The sequence below is a fragment of the Nelusetta ayraudi genome, unplaced genomic scaffold (genome assembly GCF_046127955.1).
Source record: "Nelusetta ayraudi isolate G7.1 ecotype Tasmania unplaced genomic scaffold, CSIRO-AGI_Nayr_v1 ptg000120l, whole genome shotgun sequence".
Taxonomy (NCBI): Eukaryota; Metazoa; Chordata; class Actinopteri; order Tetraodontiformes; family Monacanthidae; genus Nelusetta; species Nelusetta ayraudi.
Genome location: NW_027466170.1, coordinates 2,355,636 through 2,375,000, shown reverse-complemented (window position 1 = coordinate 2,375,000; position 19,365 = coordinate 2,355,636). Strand labels below are relative to the sequence as shown.

The 19,365-nt window shown below is 46.3% G+C and overlaps 1 protein-coding gene across 1 annotated transcript in view; it reads left to right on the top strand.

The window, feature by feature from the left end:
- The window catches only part of grm5b (glutamate receptor, metabotropic 5b), a 50,912-nt gene that overhangs the window by 12,157 nt on the left and 19,390 nt on the right, over nucleotides 1–19,365 (top strand). Inside the window, exons 5-6 of the mRNA XM_076049854.1 lie at nucleotides 759–833; nucleotides 1,121–1,295. Coding sequence (XP_075905969.1) covers nucleotides 759–833; nucleotides 1,121–1,295 — 250 coding nt within the window. The remainder of the gene's footprint in view (nucleotides 1–758; nucleotides 834–1,120; nucleotides 1,296–19,365) is intronic.

Genomic DNA, 19,365 nt, shown 5'->3' with positions numbered 1-19,365 from the left:
ATGGCCATTGTATTCAGCTTTTACCAAAAAATACAAATTGTAAATCAGACTAAATATTACACACTGGACCTTTCAACTTTGTTTCAAGTCTTTGCCTTCAACTCCCTCCAGACACATGAACCTTAATCTGAGTGGCAGCTCTAACCTGGCTGTAGTTAAGGGAGTGAACGGCTGTCTTTCTCTTTTGTGGCCTCGGAAAACCAGGAGACTGTTCCATTGTGAAACCTGCTCTCACCCAGACAGCTTTAATGTTACTTTTCAATGTCACTCGGATCCCCACTTTTCTCCCCTCCACTACATCAACTCTTTTCCTCTGCCACTGAACCAGAATTCTTTTTTTTTGTTGCTTGAAATAATCCGTCAATTCAAACTGTTGTTTATCCACGATGACAATTTTATCATCGCTCTCCTGTCACATTCCTAATGTGTGGACACCTGAATGCCAAATGCTGGAACCGCTCAAGTCTGAATCATGTCTTCACGTCACCGTGTGAGTCAAACGAGTCAGCACCGGCGCTGTTCCGAAATGTCTGTGGCCCTCCGCAGGCACCATAGAAAGCCTAACGTTCTGTCGATATGGGGAAGCATGAGGCGGCGGGTGCAGCAGCATCCAGGCCGTAGTTAGACATAATTGCAGGAAATAAGGTGGAAGCCTGTTGCAGGCAGGAAGCAGCTCGGCGGTCAGATGACCCCGTGGCCTGAGCGAACTAACAGGCCACGCATCATTAACGTCTACATTTTTTTTTCTTCCCCTCCAGGCAACTACGGTGAAAGTGGCATGGAGGCATTTAAAGACATGGCGGCCAAAGAAGGCATCTGCATCGCCCACTCTGGTGAGGCCGCAGCCTGTTTGTCCGTTTGCCGTCATTAGCTGCGTTTCCATGACAGTTTTTTGCAAAATCAAAGCCATGTTTCAAAAATTTCGCCACCAGAGTACAATTGCAATTTGCAGGTGTTTCCATATTATCTAGCCATATTTGAGGGTTCTTTTTCAAGTTTAAATGTTTCCATTACCATTTTTTTTTTAATTACAAAATTTAGGTTTTCTGCAATTGTGGGGGGTCATGGTAACACAGGTCATTACTGAACATCCCTCTTTTTGTAACCATCTCCCCGACAGGCAAAATCTGGAGCAACGCCGGGCAGCAGAGCTTCGACCGGCTGCTGGAGAGACTGCGGGCCCACCTGCCCAAGGCCAGGGTGGTGGCCTGCTTCTGCGAGGGCATGACTGTCCGCAACATCCTCATGGCCATGAGGCGGCATGGGGTGGTGGGAGAGTTCCTGCTCATCGGCAGGTCAGTGGAGCCTCCGCTGCTCGGTTCGCTGTTTTTATTTTTTTTTTACGTTGAACTGATGAACTGTGAGTCCTGCTGCTTTCTGGAAAGGAACATTGTGGTTCCGTTACATACTTGAGTAAGTTAATCACATTCCCACGAGTAAACCAGATCATATTCAGATATTTTCTGAAGAGAGAGAGAGAATGTGTGTGTTTTGAGATGCCAAATGGTGCTAAACACCCAAATTGACTGTGCATCAAGCCCTTTATGAATTTACACACAAAAACACATGCGGAACCACTTGCTAATTCATTTATTTAGGTTTTGCTTTCACTTGGATGAATTCCTCCTACAAAGAGGATGCAAAAAATTAACCATCCACAAACAGACTCTTCAACAAATGTGTGTGTGTATATGCGTGAGTGACTCAAGTGTGTAAGTGAAAATTGCCCTCGAGCCGCTCGCATTTATGCTGCCGTACCAACTGCGTAACATAAGAACGCAGAATTTGGCAGATTGGAAGCCAGCGGGAATAGACGTTGAGGAGATTGGGACGATTATTCACATAAGTCCGTATTCACATTCAAATGCCATTTTATTTTAATGCTGTTCCATTCTGTCCTATTCTACTCTTCCCCCAGCGATCTGAGCCTGTGTGTCTGTATCATAGCAGTTTTGTTGTCACCGCCGCCATGATGCTCATTATCCCCCGTGTTCATCACACACGCCGTCATCCTCATTGTCATCGTTGTCCTCGTCCTCATGACAGCAAGGTAACGTCTGAACACTCTCTCTCCACCCTGTGAATGATTGCTTGGCTTCACTTAAAGTGTCGGGGGCAGGGGGAGATCCTGTCCGCGCCGCGACCTGCGTTATTCAAACTTGCGAGCAGCAACAAAGGGTTGTACTGAGGCCATCGCTTCAAATGTTATTACGCAGAGAACTCCTCTCAGTGCCAGCCTGAAGCAACACAACTGGGGAAAAACCCATGAAAGGGCCCCACTGTAGCTTCCAACTGGTCCGGAGTAGCAGTTCAGTGGAGCATAGCTGCAAAAAAGAGGGAATTTATAAGCAGGGATACATCTCAAGAGAGAAAAGAAGTGCAAAACTTCAAAAGTGTCGCTGGATATTTGATCCCAGAATATCTTTTGACACATTTTCACCAAGCATTTCCATATCAGCCCAGCCAGTCAATGTGGAACACCGTCCATCTTTCTCATCTTTTGGTCTGTTGTTATTTTAACACCCTAACTTTATTCAATATTGTAAAAAGACATCAAAAGGACTGTAGCTCAGGAGGTAGAGCGGGTTGTCCAATGACCGAAAGGTTGGCGGATCAAATCTCACTTGTTGTGTCCTTGGCCAAGACACTTAACCCTAACTTGCTTCCAATGGGACTGGCATCACCTTGCATGGCACCCATTGGTGTGTGTGACTGTGTGAGTGAACGGGTGAATGAGAGGCCATTGTAAAGCGCTTTGGGGGCAGCGTGAAGGTGCTGGAAAGTGCTACGTAAGTGCAGTCCATTTACCATTTTACCATTTAAACTTCTGATCTATGCCTGGAAAAGAAAATGAACCACAGCTGATCCACCTTAAAAAATGAACCACTCACAAATCAAGCAGGTTTACTTTACATCTCGCCGTCCGTCCCGTCCGCAGGCGGCAGCCCTGCTCTGATTAGGCCAGTTTAATTGAACATCAGCCCTGGTTATCGTCAGCGTGGCTGTAAATGATGTGACGCTATCGGCCGGCTGCACCTCTTCGCCAGGGAGGAGGCAGCTGGAGAAGAACTTGTGATTAGCTCAGTGACGCCGATATAATTACATCACAGCGAGCGGCGCCCAGATGATGGCTCCGTTAGCGAGGGCGGAGAAGCGGTCGCTAATGGAGCGGAACGGCCCAAAGTCTCCATGCGGGGCTTTTTCAAACGGAGATATCAAGACGGTGTGAACTAGTGAGTCAGAAGAAATGTTGGCAAAACCATTAGTCACTTCCATTTAAATCCTCCTTCCTGTTTAAGACTAATGCAAACCACATTAGTCACTTTTTATGAGCCACAAGGGAACCATCGCAGTCCGCTAATCACTCATCGCTAATAATGGATTGGCAACAGATTGATTTTACAGAGGTTGTTGGGTTAATATCACCTGTCACTGCGTGTACGGTATGTGTGTGTCTTTTTGTGTAATTACTGTGACTAATTCCCTGAGAGGGCATTCATTTGATTTCCATTGAAATGTTTAATGCTTGAAATATTCACTATGTTGGTCACTTAAATGTAGTGACTCATCAAGTAGCCAGTCCTTGATTAACTTTGTATTAGACTAGTGGACAGTGGTGGTGGATATCAAAGAGCAGGTGATTGTGTTCGCAGAGTCCGTTAAAAGTAAGTTAGAAATACTGAATTGAATTCATTATTTTGTATGCATTTTGTGCAAGCAGAATCTTTGCTGTACTTTTTACATGTTAGATAGTAAAAAGGATTCATCTGGTCATGGTGGTAACGTTGCAATAGTGCTGCACTGATATATACACAATATATAAATAAAGATTATTGAGGACATTAACGACTTGAGTGAGTTAAAATCACTCACTGGAAAGGAAAGCCACACACACACACACACACACACACACACACACACACACACGGCTGAGCTTGAATGTATTGATTGCTTCTGTCCTATAATTCCTCTTGGTGCCAGTTGGCTACAGACCCATTAATGAAAAGCTGGGCTGAGATAAATATCTCATGCCACATGGGACGCACAAAGTCCCCTACTCTACACACACACTCACACACACTCCCGCTCTCACACACTCGCGAGTACAAATTCACCGCGTCCCCCATGCGATTAGTTTTTCCGTAAATCAAATTAACGACCTTTTATTTGTGGCGAAGTGAACGAGTCTCTCCAGGCACAAATGAAAAAAAAAGCAAAAAAAAAAAGCAATCTATCTCGAACGCCACTTGTTCAGCGTTGCTCCCTTGCAGGTGTAAGAAGGCATACGTTTGAGTTGTCAAATGAGAAACACTGAGTCTGTTCAATAACAATATAAAAAAATCATAACCAGCCTGCCTGACCACCGCTGTTGGTTCTCAAATGCATCTTTATTTTTCTGGGGTTCCTAGCCAACAAAATGAGCTGTTTCGCGTTGCGCTGTGTGTGTCTGTGTGTGTGTGTGTGTGTGTGTGTCCCCACTCCGTCCGTGCTATTTTTAAACCCCTCCATCATCTCAAATGCAGCAGTTTCACAACAGAATCTGGCGGGGGGGGGGGGAAGAAAATCACAATGAGGGAGTCCAAATGTTGGCCCCCTTCTTAACGCACTTGCACAACATTGTGCAATAATGACAGCAGTTCATGTGAGGCCTCGGCTCATTGTTTGCGCTGCGGAGGGTCACATCGCTCGTATGCGACAGCCGCAGCCGCTGCCTCGTTTTTTTTTTTTGCCGTATTTTAAAGTCATGGCTGTCCTGTTGAATGAAGCTGAGGGAGAAGAGTTTGAATCAAAGAGTCAAAGAGGGAGGGAGACTCTCTGGAGATCCTCCGGCTCCAGTCTCCACCTCCCTCCCTCTCTCTTCTCCTCCTCTTTCTCTGCTGTTGCCATGGAAATATCTCGCGCAGCGTTCGGGTGAATCCAGCGCGGGAGCCGGGGCCCAACATGTGGCGCATGCGCACGCCGCTTGTGTGAATGGCTGCTGTGCAAGCGTGGGTGAGTCTGTTCATGTGTGGGCGGGCGGCCGCCAGGAAATGTGTACTGTGTGCGAGCCTGCGAGGTGCTTTTTTATTCTTTCTTTTTTTTTTGCTCTCTCTCCACTTGTCAAATGACTGTAAAATACCTCCAGCACAGTCGGAACGAAGGGTCTGTTGATGCTTCAGTGTTCACGGTTCATTAGAGCCGACGGAGTCGACTTTTCGCGTCCTGTAATCCCCTTGTTTTATTATCTTTGTTAGCCTGCCAGTCCCGGCCCCTCGAAGGCTCTTCTCCACGACTTAAAAGGTTCCGTATTCCTGAATTGACTTCCCCAACAGTCAATCGTGTCTGTATCCAGTCAATAAATTCCTTAAAAACAAGGAAAATTCCTCCTTCCTTTGCTTTGCGCAACACTAAAATGATGTAAAGAAGTGTGTATGGGATTGAACTCAAACCCCTTCGAGGTCACATGATATGCAAAACGGACTTAATAACCAGTGTTTCCTGGCAGCAACACTGTCTGTGTCTCTACCAGTGAACTCACTGACTGTCACTGAGCTTCACAGAAACAAAACAGCTTCATCCTTCTTTTACTCGCTCCACTCCTCAGAAAGTTTGTGCTCAACCACTCAGTTCTGCAAATCAGACCTTTGTGATGTGTAGCACAAAGGGCACTCATACCTCTCCCAGGTTAGGCACCACACCCCCTGTTGGTTTCCCCCCCCTTCAAATGTGGAAAATTCAACAGCAGTTTTAGAAATCAAGAAAAAATAAATCCTCTATTCTGGGATTTTTATCCCTCATTCTCTGCCTCTGGCAACCTGACTGTGTGGATTTGTCAGAGATTCAAACTGCCATTACAAAAACATAAAAAAAACCTTAAATGTGTCCTTTTGCTGTGTTCCATTTAACATCCAAGCCTTCTGTTCTGAGCTCGGCACTTCGTCGTTAATGTAAATCGGGACAGGTTAAAAAAGCGTCTCATGGCAGAACATCTGAGCCTTTTTCCCCCCCCCTAAATGGGCTTTGAGTGGATGGTGCACCTGCATCAGAGGTGAGAGGAGATCAAAGGCTTGATGAGGAAAGGAAGAGAGTGAGAAGAGGCAGAAAATGAGAAGCGTGAAAATGCGAAAGAAGGACAAAGACGACGGGAGAGATTAGCAGTCGTGGGCAGAGGAAAGCAAATAGAGCAGGTAAACTGTGTGTGTGTGTGTGTGTGTGTGTGTGTGTGTGTGTGTGTGTGTGTGTGTGCCTTTCAGCTGTCGTTCTAACGAAAGATTCCTTGTCAGACATGAAAAGCAAACCCGATGCTGCAGGAGCAGAATTTACGCCTCACCGCTGGGCTCGCCATGAATCTGCCTGAGCAAACTTGTGAGCACATTTATGAAAACACACACACACACACACACACTCGCACACTCGCACACACACTCAGTCACCTAGACGGTGTGCGCTGACACCGTAGCCCTGTTCCAGTTGTGCGCCTGCGACGTGGCGCTGTGCGGCACATGCTCAGTGTCATTCTAATGCAGCCGTAATTAAAACAAGAGCTGCTTGGTGTCATTTAATTGAGGCAATGATGAAAATTAAGTCGACTGTTTGTTTTCATAATGTGCAACAAAAGGCCGCTGCTGATTAAAACATTGGGGGAAATGAAGAGGTGGATGGATGGATGGATGGATGGATGGATGAATGGAAGAATGGATGAATGGATGAATGGATGAATGGAAGAATGAATGGATGGATGGATGGATAGATGGATGAATGGATGGATGAATGGATTGATGGATGGATGAATGGAAGAATGGATGGATGGATGAATGGATGGATGGATGAAAGCTCATCTGTTGCTGATTGTCACCGTTTGTTTTACATTGTCTGGGTCTGAGCGTCTTAGTTGTGTAACATATCACACTGGAGATCTGCGAAGGTGTGTGTGCATATATATGTGTGTGTGTGTGTGTGTGTGTGCGTGTGTGGGTGTTGCTTCTCTTCTTCTGGATCTGTAAATATTGTGATATTGCAAGTCTGCCGTTTTCAAAAGGGAAATAACCTACAGTGAAAAACATGTCCAGCAGACCTATACATCTTTCTGCCGTGATGAAGAGATCTTTTGGCTGTTTTGCAGTGTGCTTGATGGAATATCATCACGTCTCGACATCCTTGGATTGGAATTTTCAGGTTTTTCGCACGACGACAACTTGTTGCAAACCCTGTAAACTTGGGGAGAGAAAAGTTGAACAATTGCGAGTTTTATGCTTGAGGGAGGTCAAAATGTTGCCATGTAAATCAATGAATTCTACCCAAAGTAATATTTATAGATGTGTCTTTTTTTTCACTTGGGTTCAAACCCCTTCGGTCAGTTGTGCAACAAGCAAACCCAGATTGTTTACCAGTTTATCACTTACACAGTCCAGCCTGAAGCCGTGCAGGTGCAGATGAAGATGATTCCAAGCTCACTTTATGAAACAGTTTTTTTCTGTTATTCTCCCTGACACGGTTTTGTTGCGTCAGATGTTTTTTTTATTTATTTTTTTATCTTCTCCGTGAGTTTGACAGCACAAAGGATTTGATCATGCAAAGTGTGTCGGATCTCCTCCTTCCTCGGTGCCAGAGGAGTCAAACTCGCATCACAGAACTCTGTCAACATCTTCACACACACACGCGACGAATCGAAAACTCCGAATCAAACGTCTCTGTTGTCCGCGTGTGGTAGCCAATCAAAAGGCTGCGAGCTTAAATCCACCAATATCAAAGAATCCTCTGTCCGGGGCGTCTTCGTGTCTCTCTGAAGCCGCATCGGGCTTGTTTTTTTTCTTGACATGCCACTCGTCTTTTGATGCCGCCACCTCCAGTTGTTTTCTGTTTGCTCACCGTGTTTAAAGTCGGTCTTGATGCGACATCAGTGGCAGAATTCCTGTTGCACAAAATCCCTCTTGAACCTGCAGGCTTCGAGTTCAGACACCAGCAATAGACACAGCACGCACAACTCTATGTGTAGCAAATATGTGATCAGCTGACAAACATGGACTGGAACGCCGCGTCGGTGTGGTTGCGAGTTTCATGTCCGCAGTGTGGAGTCGACACTGGCACTCTGACCGCGCTCTTCCAGATGTTAGACTGATCCCTCAGCTCGGGAACCCAGGCACTGCGCATCGTGTGACAAAGTCCTCAGAGGGAGGGAGAGAGAGACTGCGAGATACCGTTAAGCGGACCCAGTAGGCGGTTCTAATTACAGTCTAGAGGAGACGAGGAGAGTGTGACGCAGATAATTGAAAAAAAGAAAAGAAGAGAAGAGCCTTCCAAAAAACTGCAATGCGTGTTATAGTTTGAAACTGCCGGGTTTTGATGGAGAAACGCAGATTCACTCGAGGGAGTCGCGAGCTAAAAAATGCCCCTGGGCCGACCTCCACTTCCAGCCATCTGCTCTGGCGGTTAATCGCGCGGCGGTTCTTCGTCATGTCCTCCCGTCCCTGCCTCTTCTTCTCTGGTGTCTCGTCTCCTCTGTCCTGCGGGGCCGTGATCCGCTGTCGACGGAGCCGCTCATTATCCCCATATAGGCTGCGTGTTTCCCCCCGCCCCCCTCGCCGAATAAAAGAAAGCTGTGCACTTCCTAGATGAAGATTATGTCTAGGGGCATATGTTGGCATATGAGGGTTTTGATAAAGAATGTGATTGATCAATCAGAAGGCCGTCCAGCGGCGGATGAAAGCGGCTCATCCCGGTTCCACGTGAGGAGGTCAGCACATCAGCTGATGACTGCTCGGATTGCTCCATACGTCAGATCATTATGCACGTCTGCCGCTGCTCCGTATTTGTGCTTTCCTCCCTCTGTTGCCTCTCTAGGAGACGGGCTGATGAATGGCCGGCTGGTAATCTGCGCACTTGGAGGGAAAAAACTGCCGAGACATCCGGCAGGAGAACACGCAGGAATTCCTGATTGCATTCCGCGCACGCGTCTCCTGACAGGCGTTCCCGGGAAGAGCGCTCCGTATTGCGCGTCGGCTCGGCTGTGTTGCAGCATGCAGGGGGAGAGGGAGGATGGGGAGGGGATGGGGGGGGGGTTGAAAAAAATGCATGCGCACGCAGCGGGTGCGCGGGCCAGGGCTTTGCTTTGGGCTGACACGCCAGCGCACCTACACACACGTTCATCCTCTTATTGCTCTCCCAGGGAATGGCCTTATCCTCTTACGGCACTCCAATGGGAAAAGTGCTGGGAATTAGAGGGGATGTGAGGGAGGGGAGAGGTGGGCAGCCAGACAGGCTGGGAAAAGTCAGAGGGGAGAAGAGGGGGGGGAGGCTGAGAGGTATGAAAATGACGTCAGTCCCGGTTTGATTCTCTCATGTTTATAAATCTTGGGCTCGACAAACTGCGTCACGTGAGCAGCAAAGTCTGTTTGTCTTTTTTTGTTTGTTTCTAGTTTTGTGATGCTCATTTTCTCAGATTTACACTGTGGGATTAAGCCACCAGCTGAGTCACATCGGTGCAGTGGCTCAGCGCATTCACATACACGTACAAAACGGACACACACACACACACACACACACACACACGCACGCACAAACAGAAAAAAATAATCCCTTTAATGGACTTTGTTATCGTAATCCAGGCAGGAATCTGAGGGGTTTTTATTTATTTTTGGGATATGCTTTTCCTTGTTAATCGTGCTTATGCTGCTACTAAGCCGCCACGAAATCGTGACAACAAATATCTCATCAGGTCGCTGCCAACATCTGACATTTTCCCCCGTTCTCGCCGTCCTTTATCTCGTCTCCGGCCGCGTGATCATCGGCAGTTTTTCCAGCCTCTTTCTTCGCCGCTGCCGCTGCCGCTGCCTCTCATTCATCACGCATTAGAAAGGCCCATCTGCGAAAGAGATGGCCCCGCTATCTCCTGAAGTGCCCCGGCAGGAAATGAATTGGCCTCCCTTAATTTAGCTCCAACCCTGAACCAGACAAAAGGTAATTAAGAGACGTGTGAACTGTGCTCGGACCTCTGGTAGAACATAAAAAAAGAGTGCAGAAGGGCGCGAAGAAAAATGAAGGCAGTAAAAAAAATTCTAAATCGTCTTCTTTTGAGGCCAGAGACGTTGAGTTGAACAGCTGCGGCTCCAGGAAAAGTGAGTGAGTCATTAACTCCCCAACTTATTCTCATTCTCTGGTCTCCCGATGCTGAAACAAGATGCTCTAATCGCTCGGGCAATTTGCTGGCCGTGCCCGGCTTTGTGTTAATGGGTCACCGGTAAGAAATGGGTCATCGGTCTGAGTGAAATATGAAGTGAGCCGCTCTGCGCTGGCTGATGTCCAGGAAATGGAGCGATTTGCGACGGCGCCCCGAACCCGACACCTGTAGCGTAGAGAGAATTATCCGTCAAACGAAGCTCGGTTCATTTTTTGGGAGCGTGATTGACGATTTCTGCTGGTGCAAACACCACCTGACTTTGCCTTCCATTAACTCACCCCAGCAGATACATACAGTAGACGTCCAGAAAGCAGCTCATTTAGCCCTCCGTTCTCAGCCTCCCGAGAACAGAGGGGCGGAGCCAACACCTGGGTGGATGAGGTATCATCAGGTAGGGAGAGGAACGACTGCCCTCTGTGACATCACACAGGGCTTGTTTTTGAAGCTGGATGGAGCAGCCAGGGAAGTAAAGGATGTAGTGGGCATTGACTGGCAGGTGGATGTTGCCTGCAGGAAACACTGGTGAAGGGAGTTTTTCTCGGGACCAGGAACTTTTTGCAACATGCACCAATAAGTCCTGAACAAACTTCAAAAAAATAAACTTTTAGTTTTCAGCTTGTCAGAGGAAGCAGCAACCATCTTCTGGCAACATGTTAAAGGGTATTTGACGTTTGCATCTTCATTTAGGGTGAAGAGTTTGTGGCCCAAAGTGCAGCCAACTAACCACCAGATGGTGAATTTTTTTCATATTTATTTATTTATTACTTTACTTTTGCACGGCTCCTTCCTTGTGTGTTGCCTTCGACTAGCAGCTCATTATAAGATGTTGACATTTTTCCAAGCCCGTGTGTGCGTGACGGCTTCTTGTTTGTGGCTCACGAAGGAAAAAGGCCAGTGGGCTCAGCGACGCTTGACCGTTAATCTCCCTCTTCGATATCCCTGCTTTCGGTTCATTTTTGTGACCACAGACACACAAACGTGACCTCAGCAGCAGCAGCAGCAGAAGCAGCAGCAGCAGCAGCAGCTCCTCTACAGTAGTGTCACAGTGTTTCCCTTCGACTCCGCCGTCTCCGCCCTCGTCAGCGGATGCAAAAGTTGGCATTAATCGATTTCCTCATTCCACACCCGCACAAGCGCGTGCACACACACACACACATGCGCAACAGAGTCCCAGCCATTTGTCTCTGTCTCCTTCACATTTCTCTCTCTCCTCCCTCTATCCCTCTCTCTCCTTCTCTCTCTCTCTCTCTCTCTCTCTCTCTCTCTCACTCTTCCGGTGAGCTCAGCGAGACGCGGGTGATGTGTGCCGCATCACCACCCCCGCACGGCTTGTTACCACAGCAACGCGGGAGACGGAGAGCTGGGAAATTATAGAGAGACGAAGATAGAGTGAGATAAAGTTTGTGACAGAGAGAGAGAGAGAGAGAAAGAGAGAGGGAGAGAGAGAGAGAGAGAGAGAGAGAGCGAGAGAGAGGGAGGGATCAAGATGTTTAAGTTTTTTGCGGCGCTCACATCTGTGAGTTCCGCTGCCGCTTCTCTCTCCCTCTCTCTCCCTCTCTTTCTCTCTGTCTCTCTCCTCTCTCAGTTACTTTGGGCTTGTTTGGGTTGCGCTTTCAGTGCTGGAACACGGTGACACTGACAAACGAGGCTGTGTGTGTGTGTGTGTGTGTGTGTGTGTGTGTGTGTCACCGCTGTCCACTGACTCAATCAGGCAAAAAATAACACAAAACACAACATCTCACTGCTCCGGTGTGTGTTGATGCTACACACACACACACACACACACACACACACACACACACACACACACACACACACACACACCAGTATGCATGAGCGGGAGCGGAGTGAAACACAAACAGCAACAAGCAACAAAGAGCGCTTTTATTTTGTGAAAAGGTGATTCTTTCCTCAAATGAAGTCTCCGATGAGATCTGGTGGAAAGTCTTCAAGGCTTTTGAAGGAACTTCTCTGACCAAAGTTTTGAAGAGATGCATTCACCTTCCTCTCCTTTTCCTTTGTGCTGTTGCCTTCAGCCAATCAGCTGCCTCCATCCAATCCTCTGATCTCTCTACATCCTCGTCTCTCACACCAACTGACTTCACTTCCTCTTTCTCTTCATCCATCAATCCTCCTCTCTGCTCCTCCTGCCTGCCACTTCCACCCTCAGCGTCCTCCTGCCCAGATCTCCACTGTTTCCGCACTCTGGCTTCATCTCCACAAACATGTGATGTTATTTTTAAAAAAATATTTAAAACATTCTCTCAACCGCCTGTAATAACATGACCTCAGCAAAAAAAAAAAAGAAGAACTCTGCAGCAAAATTTTGCTGCCTTATTAGTTGCATATATGCAGTGTTGTTTTCAGAGAATCTTTGAAAAACAAACCAGGGGGGATTATTCCAGCCGCTGGCGCAAACACTCGGCTCTCCTCCAGCCTTCCGATAAACACCCTGAAAAAAGTAGCCGCCGTTAGAAAACTCACAAAGAATAAAGTAAAAAGCACCACTGGACTTGTGCAGTGTGTGTGTGTGTGTGTATATGTGTGCACGTGTGTGTGAGTGACCGCATATCAACATGCTTATTAGCTTTCTGGTGTCAAGGAGTGAAAAGAATAAACATGAACTCTGGGGACGGAGTGATGAGAGAGCAGCTGTCACAGTAAAAACTACCCAGAGACCGGAGGAGGCCCACAGTGCTAATGAATGACTTTCTGTCTTCCTTCCTTCTTTTATTTTCTTAAAAAACACAAACATTATTGTTCATGAGGCACAATTTTTCCACCCATTTAGAGATTGCACTATTATTTCTGCCTGACAGGCTCGGTCGGATGATTATTTTTATTTTTGAAAGAAAAACTTGATCATGAACCAAAAAGCATATTTTAGCCCGAGGTTTACAGCCATCCACAAAAAAAAATATAATTTGGTTTTAGCTTCCTGGTAACGCTAGTTTACTATTGGGGCCACAAAAAGAGAAAAAAAATATTAAGACACAATTATTTTTTCAAGTTGCAATTTCGAATTTATAGTCAAAATTTCGTGACTGAAGTCAAAATTACGAAAATAAAGTTGAAAGAATAAAGTCAAACTTTTGTGATCAAACTGGAGATTTCGAGAATAAAGTCTCCTTCCTGTGATATTGTTTTTTCTTCTTGGGGCCCTAATCCTCTTTAGGTGGTCATAGTTGGCAAAACCAAACTGTCAACTGGCACAGGTTCCATGTCCCTCTGTGATGTCACAAATAGTTGATTGGCCGAGCGTTGTGTTTAAGGATGCACTTTCTGAAAAGGTGAGCAGGCAAAATAAGTGAAAGCGGTACGAGTCTAATTTCTGGTGCGTTCACTCACAAGATACAAACTCATTTCTAGAGTTTATTTTTCCTCTCTTCTTGTTATTCATAACGGGAATACACTCAATTGTTGTAGTTGCATGATGGAGAAGTAATAATGCAGTTATAAAGACAAGATCGTACCTAATCGTAAACTATTTATGTATTTTTTCTAAACCGCGGCCGACATCAGGAGGTGGGCTGCACCCAGGACCAGCCGCCAGTTTCTGGAATGTGCACAGATTAGTGAAAATATCTTGCTGGCAAGAAACTCACGTCAGAATTATTTTGAGTTAAGCTGCAAAGAGAAAATCTGCAGCGACCAAACCACAAATACTGTGTCTGCAGCATCAAAGCTTCACTCGTCATCGGCGGGATCGGACGTCGCTCCGCCGTGTTTGTCTCTCACTCTGACCCCAACCGCTCATGTATATGCAAATTGTTTGCATATTTAATCCACATAGGAATGCTTGCTCGCTAATGCTGTTATGCCAAAGCTATTAGTCTTAATGAGTGAGTGTGTTGCCGCCTCACATTTCCGTACATGCTGCCGTATTTCCAATGGCAGCCGACACATGTTAGTGGAAATGGATTGTGTGTTTTTTTTCTGTTCAAACGCACAAAGCCCAGAAAATGAAAGGTCGGAAGAGCGGCGGAGAAGTGGCTGAGATGCGCGAGTGTCATTAAAGTCAAGAATAACAGGCAGCTAATTTGCTGCGGATCTATACACTCTCTCACTCCCTCTGCCTCACTCTCTCGCTCTCTCTGTCGCACAGACACGCGCACACACACACACACACACACGCTTGCACGCGATTGAGTGGGCGATAAGCTGGATGCCTCGTTACTAGGCATTAGCTGCACCTCTCACTGCTAATCCCTGCTGTCAAAAGACAGGCTGTTGGTAGAGCGTGCGTGCGTGTGTGTGTGTGTGTGTGTGTGTGTGTGTGTGTGTGTCTGCATGTGTGCGTACAGCCCAACCAATATCGTTTTTGCCATGACATAAAACAGGAAATAGCCCCAACTGCTGCACTGGCGGCTCGTCATTTGGTTTAACAGCACCGTCTGTCCATGGATATGGAAGTGGTCTCATTTTGTGTGTGTGGGTGTGTGTGTGTGTGTGTGTGTGTGTGTGTGTGTGTGTGTGTGTGTGTGTGGCAGAGGTGTCTCGGTGTCACAAATTCAAACGTCTCAGTCGTAGAGGCGATGACGCCGCCACGTCATTGGTCAGACGGGGGAGGGAGGTATTATGACATAAGTGTGTATCGCTGCCATGTCAATCTGGTCACTCGTGCTTTTTATGGAAGCTGCAGCTGCTGATGAGAGTAGCAGGATCATTTCTGATGACCAGAGATAAGTCTGCTGCTCAGATTTAACCGGATCCCGACTTGCTGGACAGCGTTCTGGTGGAGATGTTTAGTGGAATAAATAAATAAATAAATAAATAAATAAATAAAAGAAGAAAATTGTAATCATCCAACTTCAGTCACTGAAAGCAAACTGGAAGTCTATGGCTCATCACATTTTTCTCAGATTTCCGTGTCAGAAAAAATATGTTGGCCATCAAGGTTGTTGTTACTGCTGCTCGCTAAAACTCTGACGACAACAGAGCTCTGGGAAAAGAAACATCACATTTGTTGTCTTCTCTATTGAAAGCTGCTTGCCGTGTTGGGTTCCAGTCTCAGAATTGAGAAGGTTTATCGAATGTAAGAGCAGAAATGTCCACTTCAGCAGCTCTCTGCCATCGTATCGTCGACTGGGAACTGATGAAATGTGCATTAAGTCCTTTGTCAGTAAGAATAAAGTTACACTGAACTCAAGCTAAGTTGCAGACTTTGGTCTAGAAGGTCTGGAGGGCTGATTGATGCAGCCGAAAAATGAGTCGCCCACTCGCTGCAGATTGACAACCTCAGTCCTCGACTGCGTGTTTCAAAACGTTCATGTCTTTGCCGGACAGTGTCGGCAGCGCTGACTCACCGGCGAGCTCTCCTACCAGGACTGGGAGCGGCGTCGCAAACGTCACGCCAATAACTCGGCTTGGGAACAGTGGAGCGGTTTAAGAGGGTCGATGGGAGCGGCCGGAACCAGGTCGAGGCTGCCAGGGGTCCAAAGGCTGAGGCCGGGGTGATAGAGACGAGGCAGGAGCAGGGCAGACGGGAAGACGCAGGTATTAGCTCAGCGGGTGATAAGCCAGCGTCCAGCATGACCGGCGACACTTTGATGTGTGCGGCAGCAAAACGTGACCTGCGGGAATAAACTGTCTGTCTCTCCGTCTGCGACGATAACTCGCCCCCCCCGTGACATCATCGTCACCTTGCACCTCTTTTTGCTCTCGCCTCCCTTCGAGCTCGTCCACCAACTGCTCACCGAATATTAAAAAAAAAAAAACACCTTCACCACCTTTTATATCGTCGTCCATCCAACAGAGTTGATTATAATGGGGAGGGAGGCGGGTGGGGTGACAAATCACCGGCACCTACCGTGTGGTTCACTTTGGGCCCGTTTTACTTCTCATTTTTCTATCATACCTCTTGTTTGGGAGTCTGCCTGGCACCTCGACACCATTGAAGCGTCAGAATGTCTGAATGAGGAGGGTAAACAACACGACGGTGTACAAATCAGTTACTGTACTGACAGTACTGACAGCAGATAACAAATTTAGCAAGATGGATACAGAGATAAATACTTTATTGTTTATTTATTAATACAATTTATCAATCCCCGATGGAAATTCACAAGAGTTTGTGAGAAGTCACAGACAGTTTTTCCTCCCTCATGAATGTGGATTTTGTCGTCATTAACCTCCCTTCCAGACTCTGCACTTCCTTGGCTTTAAATCCGTGTCGAAAAGAAAAGAAAAACAATAAAACACGTCCTCCAAAATATTGAGGTGGAAAGGCGAAGTGACAGGTGTGCAGGTTTTTTTGTTTTTTTTTTGCTTCAGAAACTTAATCAGTGTGGATGTGTTTTTAGGGGTCTTCAAAATAACTCGGTGCATGTGTGTGTGTGTGTGTGTGTGTGTGTGTGTGTGTGTGTGTGTGTGTGTGTGTGTGTGTGTGTGTGTGTGTGTGTGTGTGTACTACTGGCACAGCTGAGTGCTCCTAGACAAAGACCCCAGCTGGAGGGGGAATAATGTCTGTTATCTACACTCGTCCGTCTCTCTTCCCTCCGTCTCCTCCTTCCTTTTCCTTCGCCCGACCTCGCCATCCCTCCTTCCACCATCCCTCCTTCCCCATCCCTCCTTCCCCATCCCCCCTTCCCCACTTATTTTCGGCCGCCTCTCTCCTCCGAGCTCCTGATTTTAGTGTTTCCTGCCGTCTGGCTCTTTTTATTTGCTCGCCGGCAGATAGCGGGCTTAAAGTCGAGCTGGCTGCCGTTAATTTAAATAAAAGTGCGACTAAGACTCTGGCGGCGTGAGTGGAATATATTATAACGACCCATCAGAGCAAACTGCAGCGTCAAGTGTCACATCCAGGCCTCACAAAGGCAGCAGGTTAATTTATAATAGCATTTTTTTTTAATTTTGTTTGTCATATTTTCACATTGTTCAACACTGGAGAGCTATAAACAAGTAAACAGATACGTGTTTGTTTCTATGGCCGTTCCTCGTGTGCTTTTGATAATGATGTGAATACCTTGCACTAACTAATCCCAACATGCACTTTATCTATCTATATATATATATATATATTATTATATATATGGTCTTTGTTTACTTCCGCATTGCACTGTGTTGTATGTTTGTTAGTTGATATATATGTGAAAAGAACTGAAATGCACACATGCATTGCCAAAACAAATTCCTACGTGTTTACACAATGGCAAATAAAGAAATCTGAATCTGAATCTGAATCTGAATGATGACAGACACGTATTGTTTCACTTCCTGCTGCAGGAGGCAAATAAACATCACTCAGGTCATCGTAGCGAAGCTGTTTCTGAACTTCACTTTCTATCTTGAATAATTTCCCCCCACTCTGCTCTAACCCACGACTGATTACAACAACATAATTCTTTATTTCACAATCCATCTCCTAAATGTTGTTTGTTTTAAATCCCATTGTCTCAATATTGTGATGTTTATTTGTCCCTAATGAATAATCATATTGTTTATAGCAGCTGTTGACGGAAAGATGCATCACTTAACAGAACTCATCCCTCGCGTCTACTTCCTGCTAATTAAAAACAAAAACCCCAAAAAAACCAAAACGAAACGAAAGCAGCCATTAAAAATAAAGTTTTGCGACTCCAGTCTTGAATGTTGACGCTACATTGAAGCCAACTTCACCGCCCGCCACCAGAATGTTTTGGAGGACAGGCGTTTTCTTTTATGTGACTTCAACTGCAAAACAATTAACCTCCCTCTGCTTCCCGGGCACGTCTGAGCGCTAAACAAACATTGCTGAGGTCAGGATGTTTCAATCATTGCTATAATTGGATTGGTTGTCTCCTGTCGTGCAAAATTCCCCTGGCCAGAGTTAATCTGTGTCTGTGCCCCCGTCAGTCAACTCCCCACAAATGAAAGAAAAGTCTGTCCTTACCTTCCTTCCTTGCTGCACTTTCTAGAGAATACACACAAAAGCAAATATAGCCCTTGGTGATGTCACAAAGAGTACCGTTACTCTCTGATACCTCTTGCAGCTTCCAGCCAGGTGAGGCTGCCTTGCTTTATCTTTACTAGAAAAACCATCAAATCAGAAGCATGTGTCCAAACTTTTGACTGTTGGACACACACACACACACACACACACACACACACACATATATGATACCAAGTGGGAGTCTCCGCCTCTTACTTGGTACCCCCCCCTCCATGCTGCTGCTGCCCAGAGGCACAACAACCAGGCAGAGTTTTCCCCCCTGTGCCGTCTCCCTGACACTCTCCCCCTCACTCCCTCACTCCCTCACCCCCTCACCCCCTCACCCTCCTCCCGCCTTGACAGGTTTCTTTCTGTCCTCCTGCCATATGTCAAAATCAGCGTCCCTCGTCCGAAGCCCGGGGGAAATCAGTGCAGTTGCCAAAATATGAAACACTCTCTGCAGGCCGAAGCGGGCTCCAACGGTGGTTGTTGTTGTGCGTGTGTGTGTGTGTCTGTGAGTAAGAGGAAGGTTGTCTCGCTGTGTGACGTATCTCTCCAGACAGTTGAGGAGGGGAGGGCATCTCTTAGGTTAGTGCCTGATGCTGATCCTCAGTCCCTGCTGGCTGATTGAAAATAGAATGTAAAAAAAAAAAAAAAAGAAAAGGAAGGAATACGACAAAAAAAACTGATGTTTGACTTTAAAGATGTGTGGCACTGCACTTTTAAATCCCAGGATCCGCAGCCTGATACTATTAATTATCAAAAAAAACCCTCACCACATGCCCGTGATTAGCCCTCTGTTTGCAACTTTCTCATATTTAACTTCCTCCTAGAACTGTGCTGTGTTGTTGAACCTCACAGCCTCATTTTGGAACATGTATTTTTTTTTTTTTTTTTTACAAAGATTAAATCTTCATCTTGTCTGAACACCTCTTTCAAAAATATCATTACATCATGCGTCGCTGTCAGCTGGTGTCAGACGCTCCCTGATATTTTGCCATTTATTTTCTTTTTTTTTTCGCAACAGTTAGGTAACTGAATTTCTGTGACGATCTGCCAACATGGTTAGGATTCCGTGAACGATTAAGTAATAGTCTGAGTCATAAACAGCAGGATGAACAACATCAACCAAAAAAGATATGTAATCGTGCAAGCGGCGGCCGCTCATTGGCTGGACGGATGATGATGTCACAATGGCCGAGACCGAATTAACAGAAAAAAAAAGGGGGAGTGAGGAAAGAGGGGAGAAGGTCAATGTGACTGATAGAGATGGGCTGAATGAAGTGGAGGAAGAGAAGAG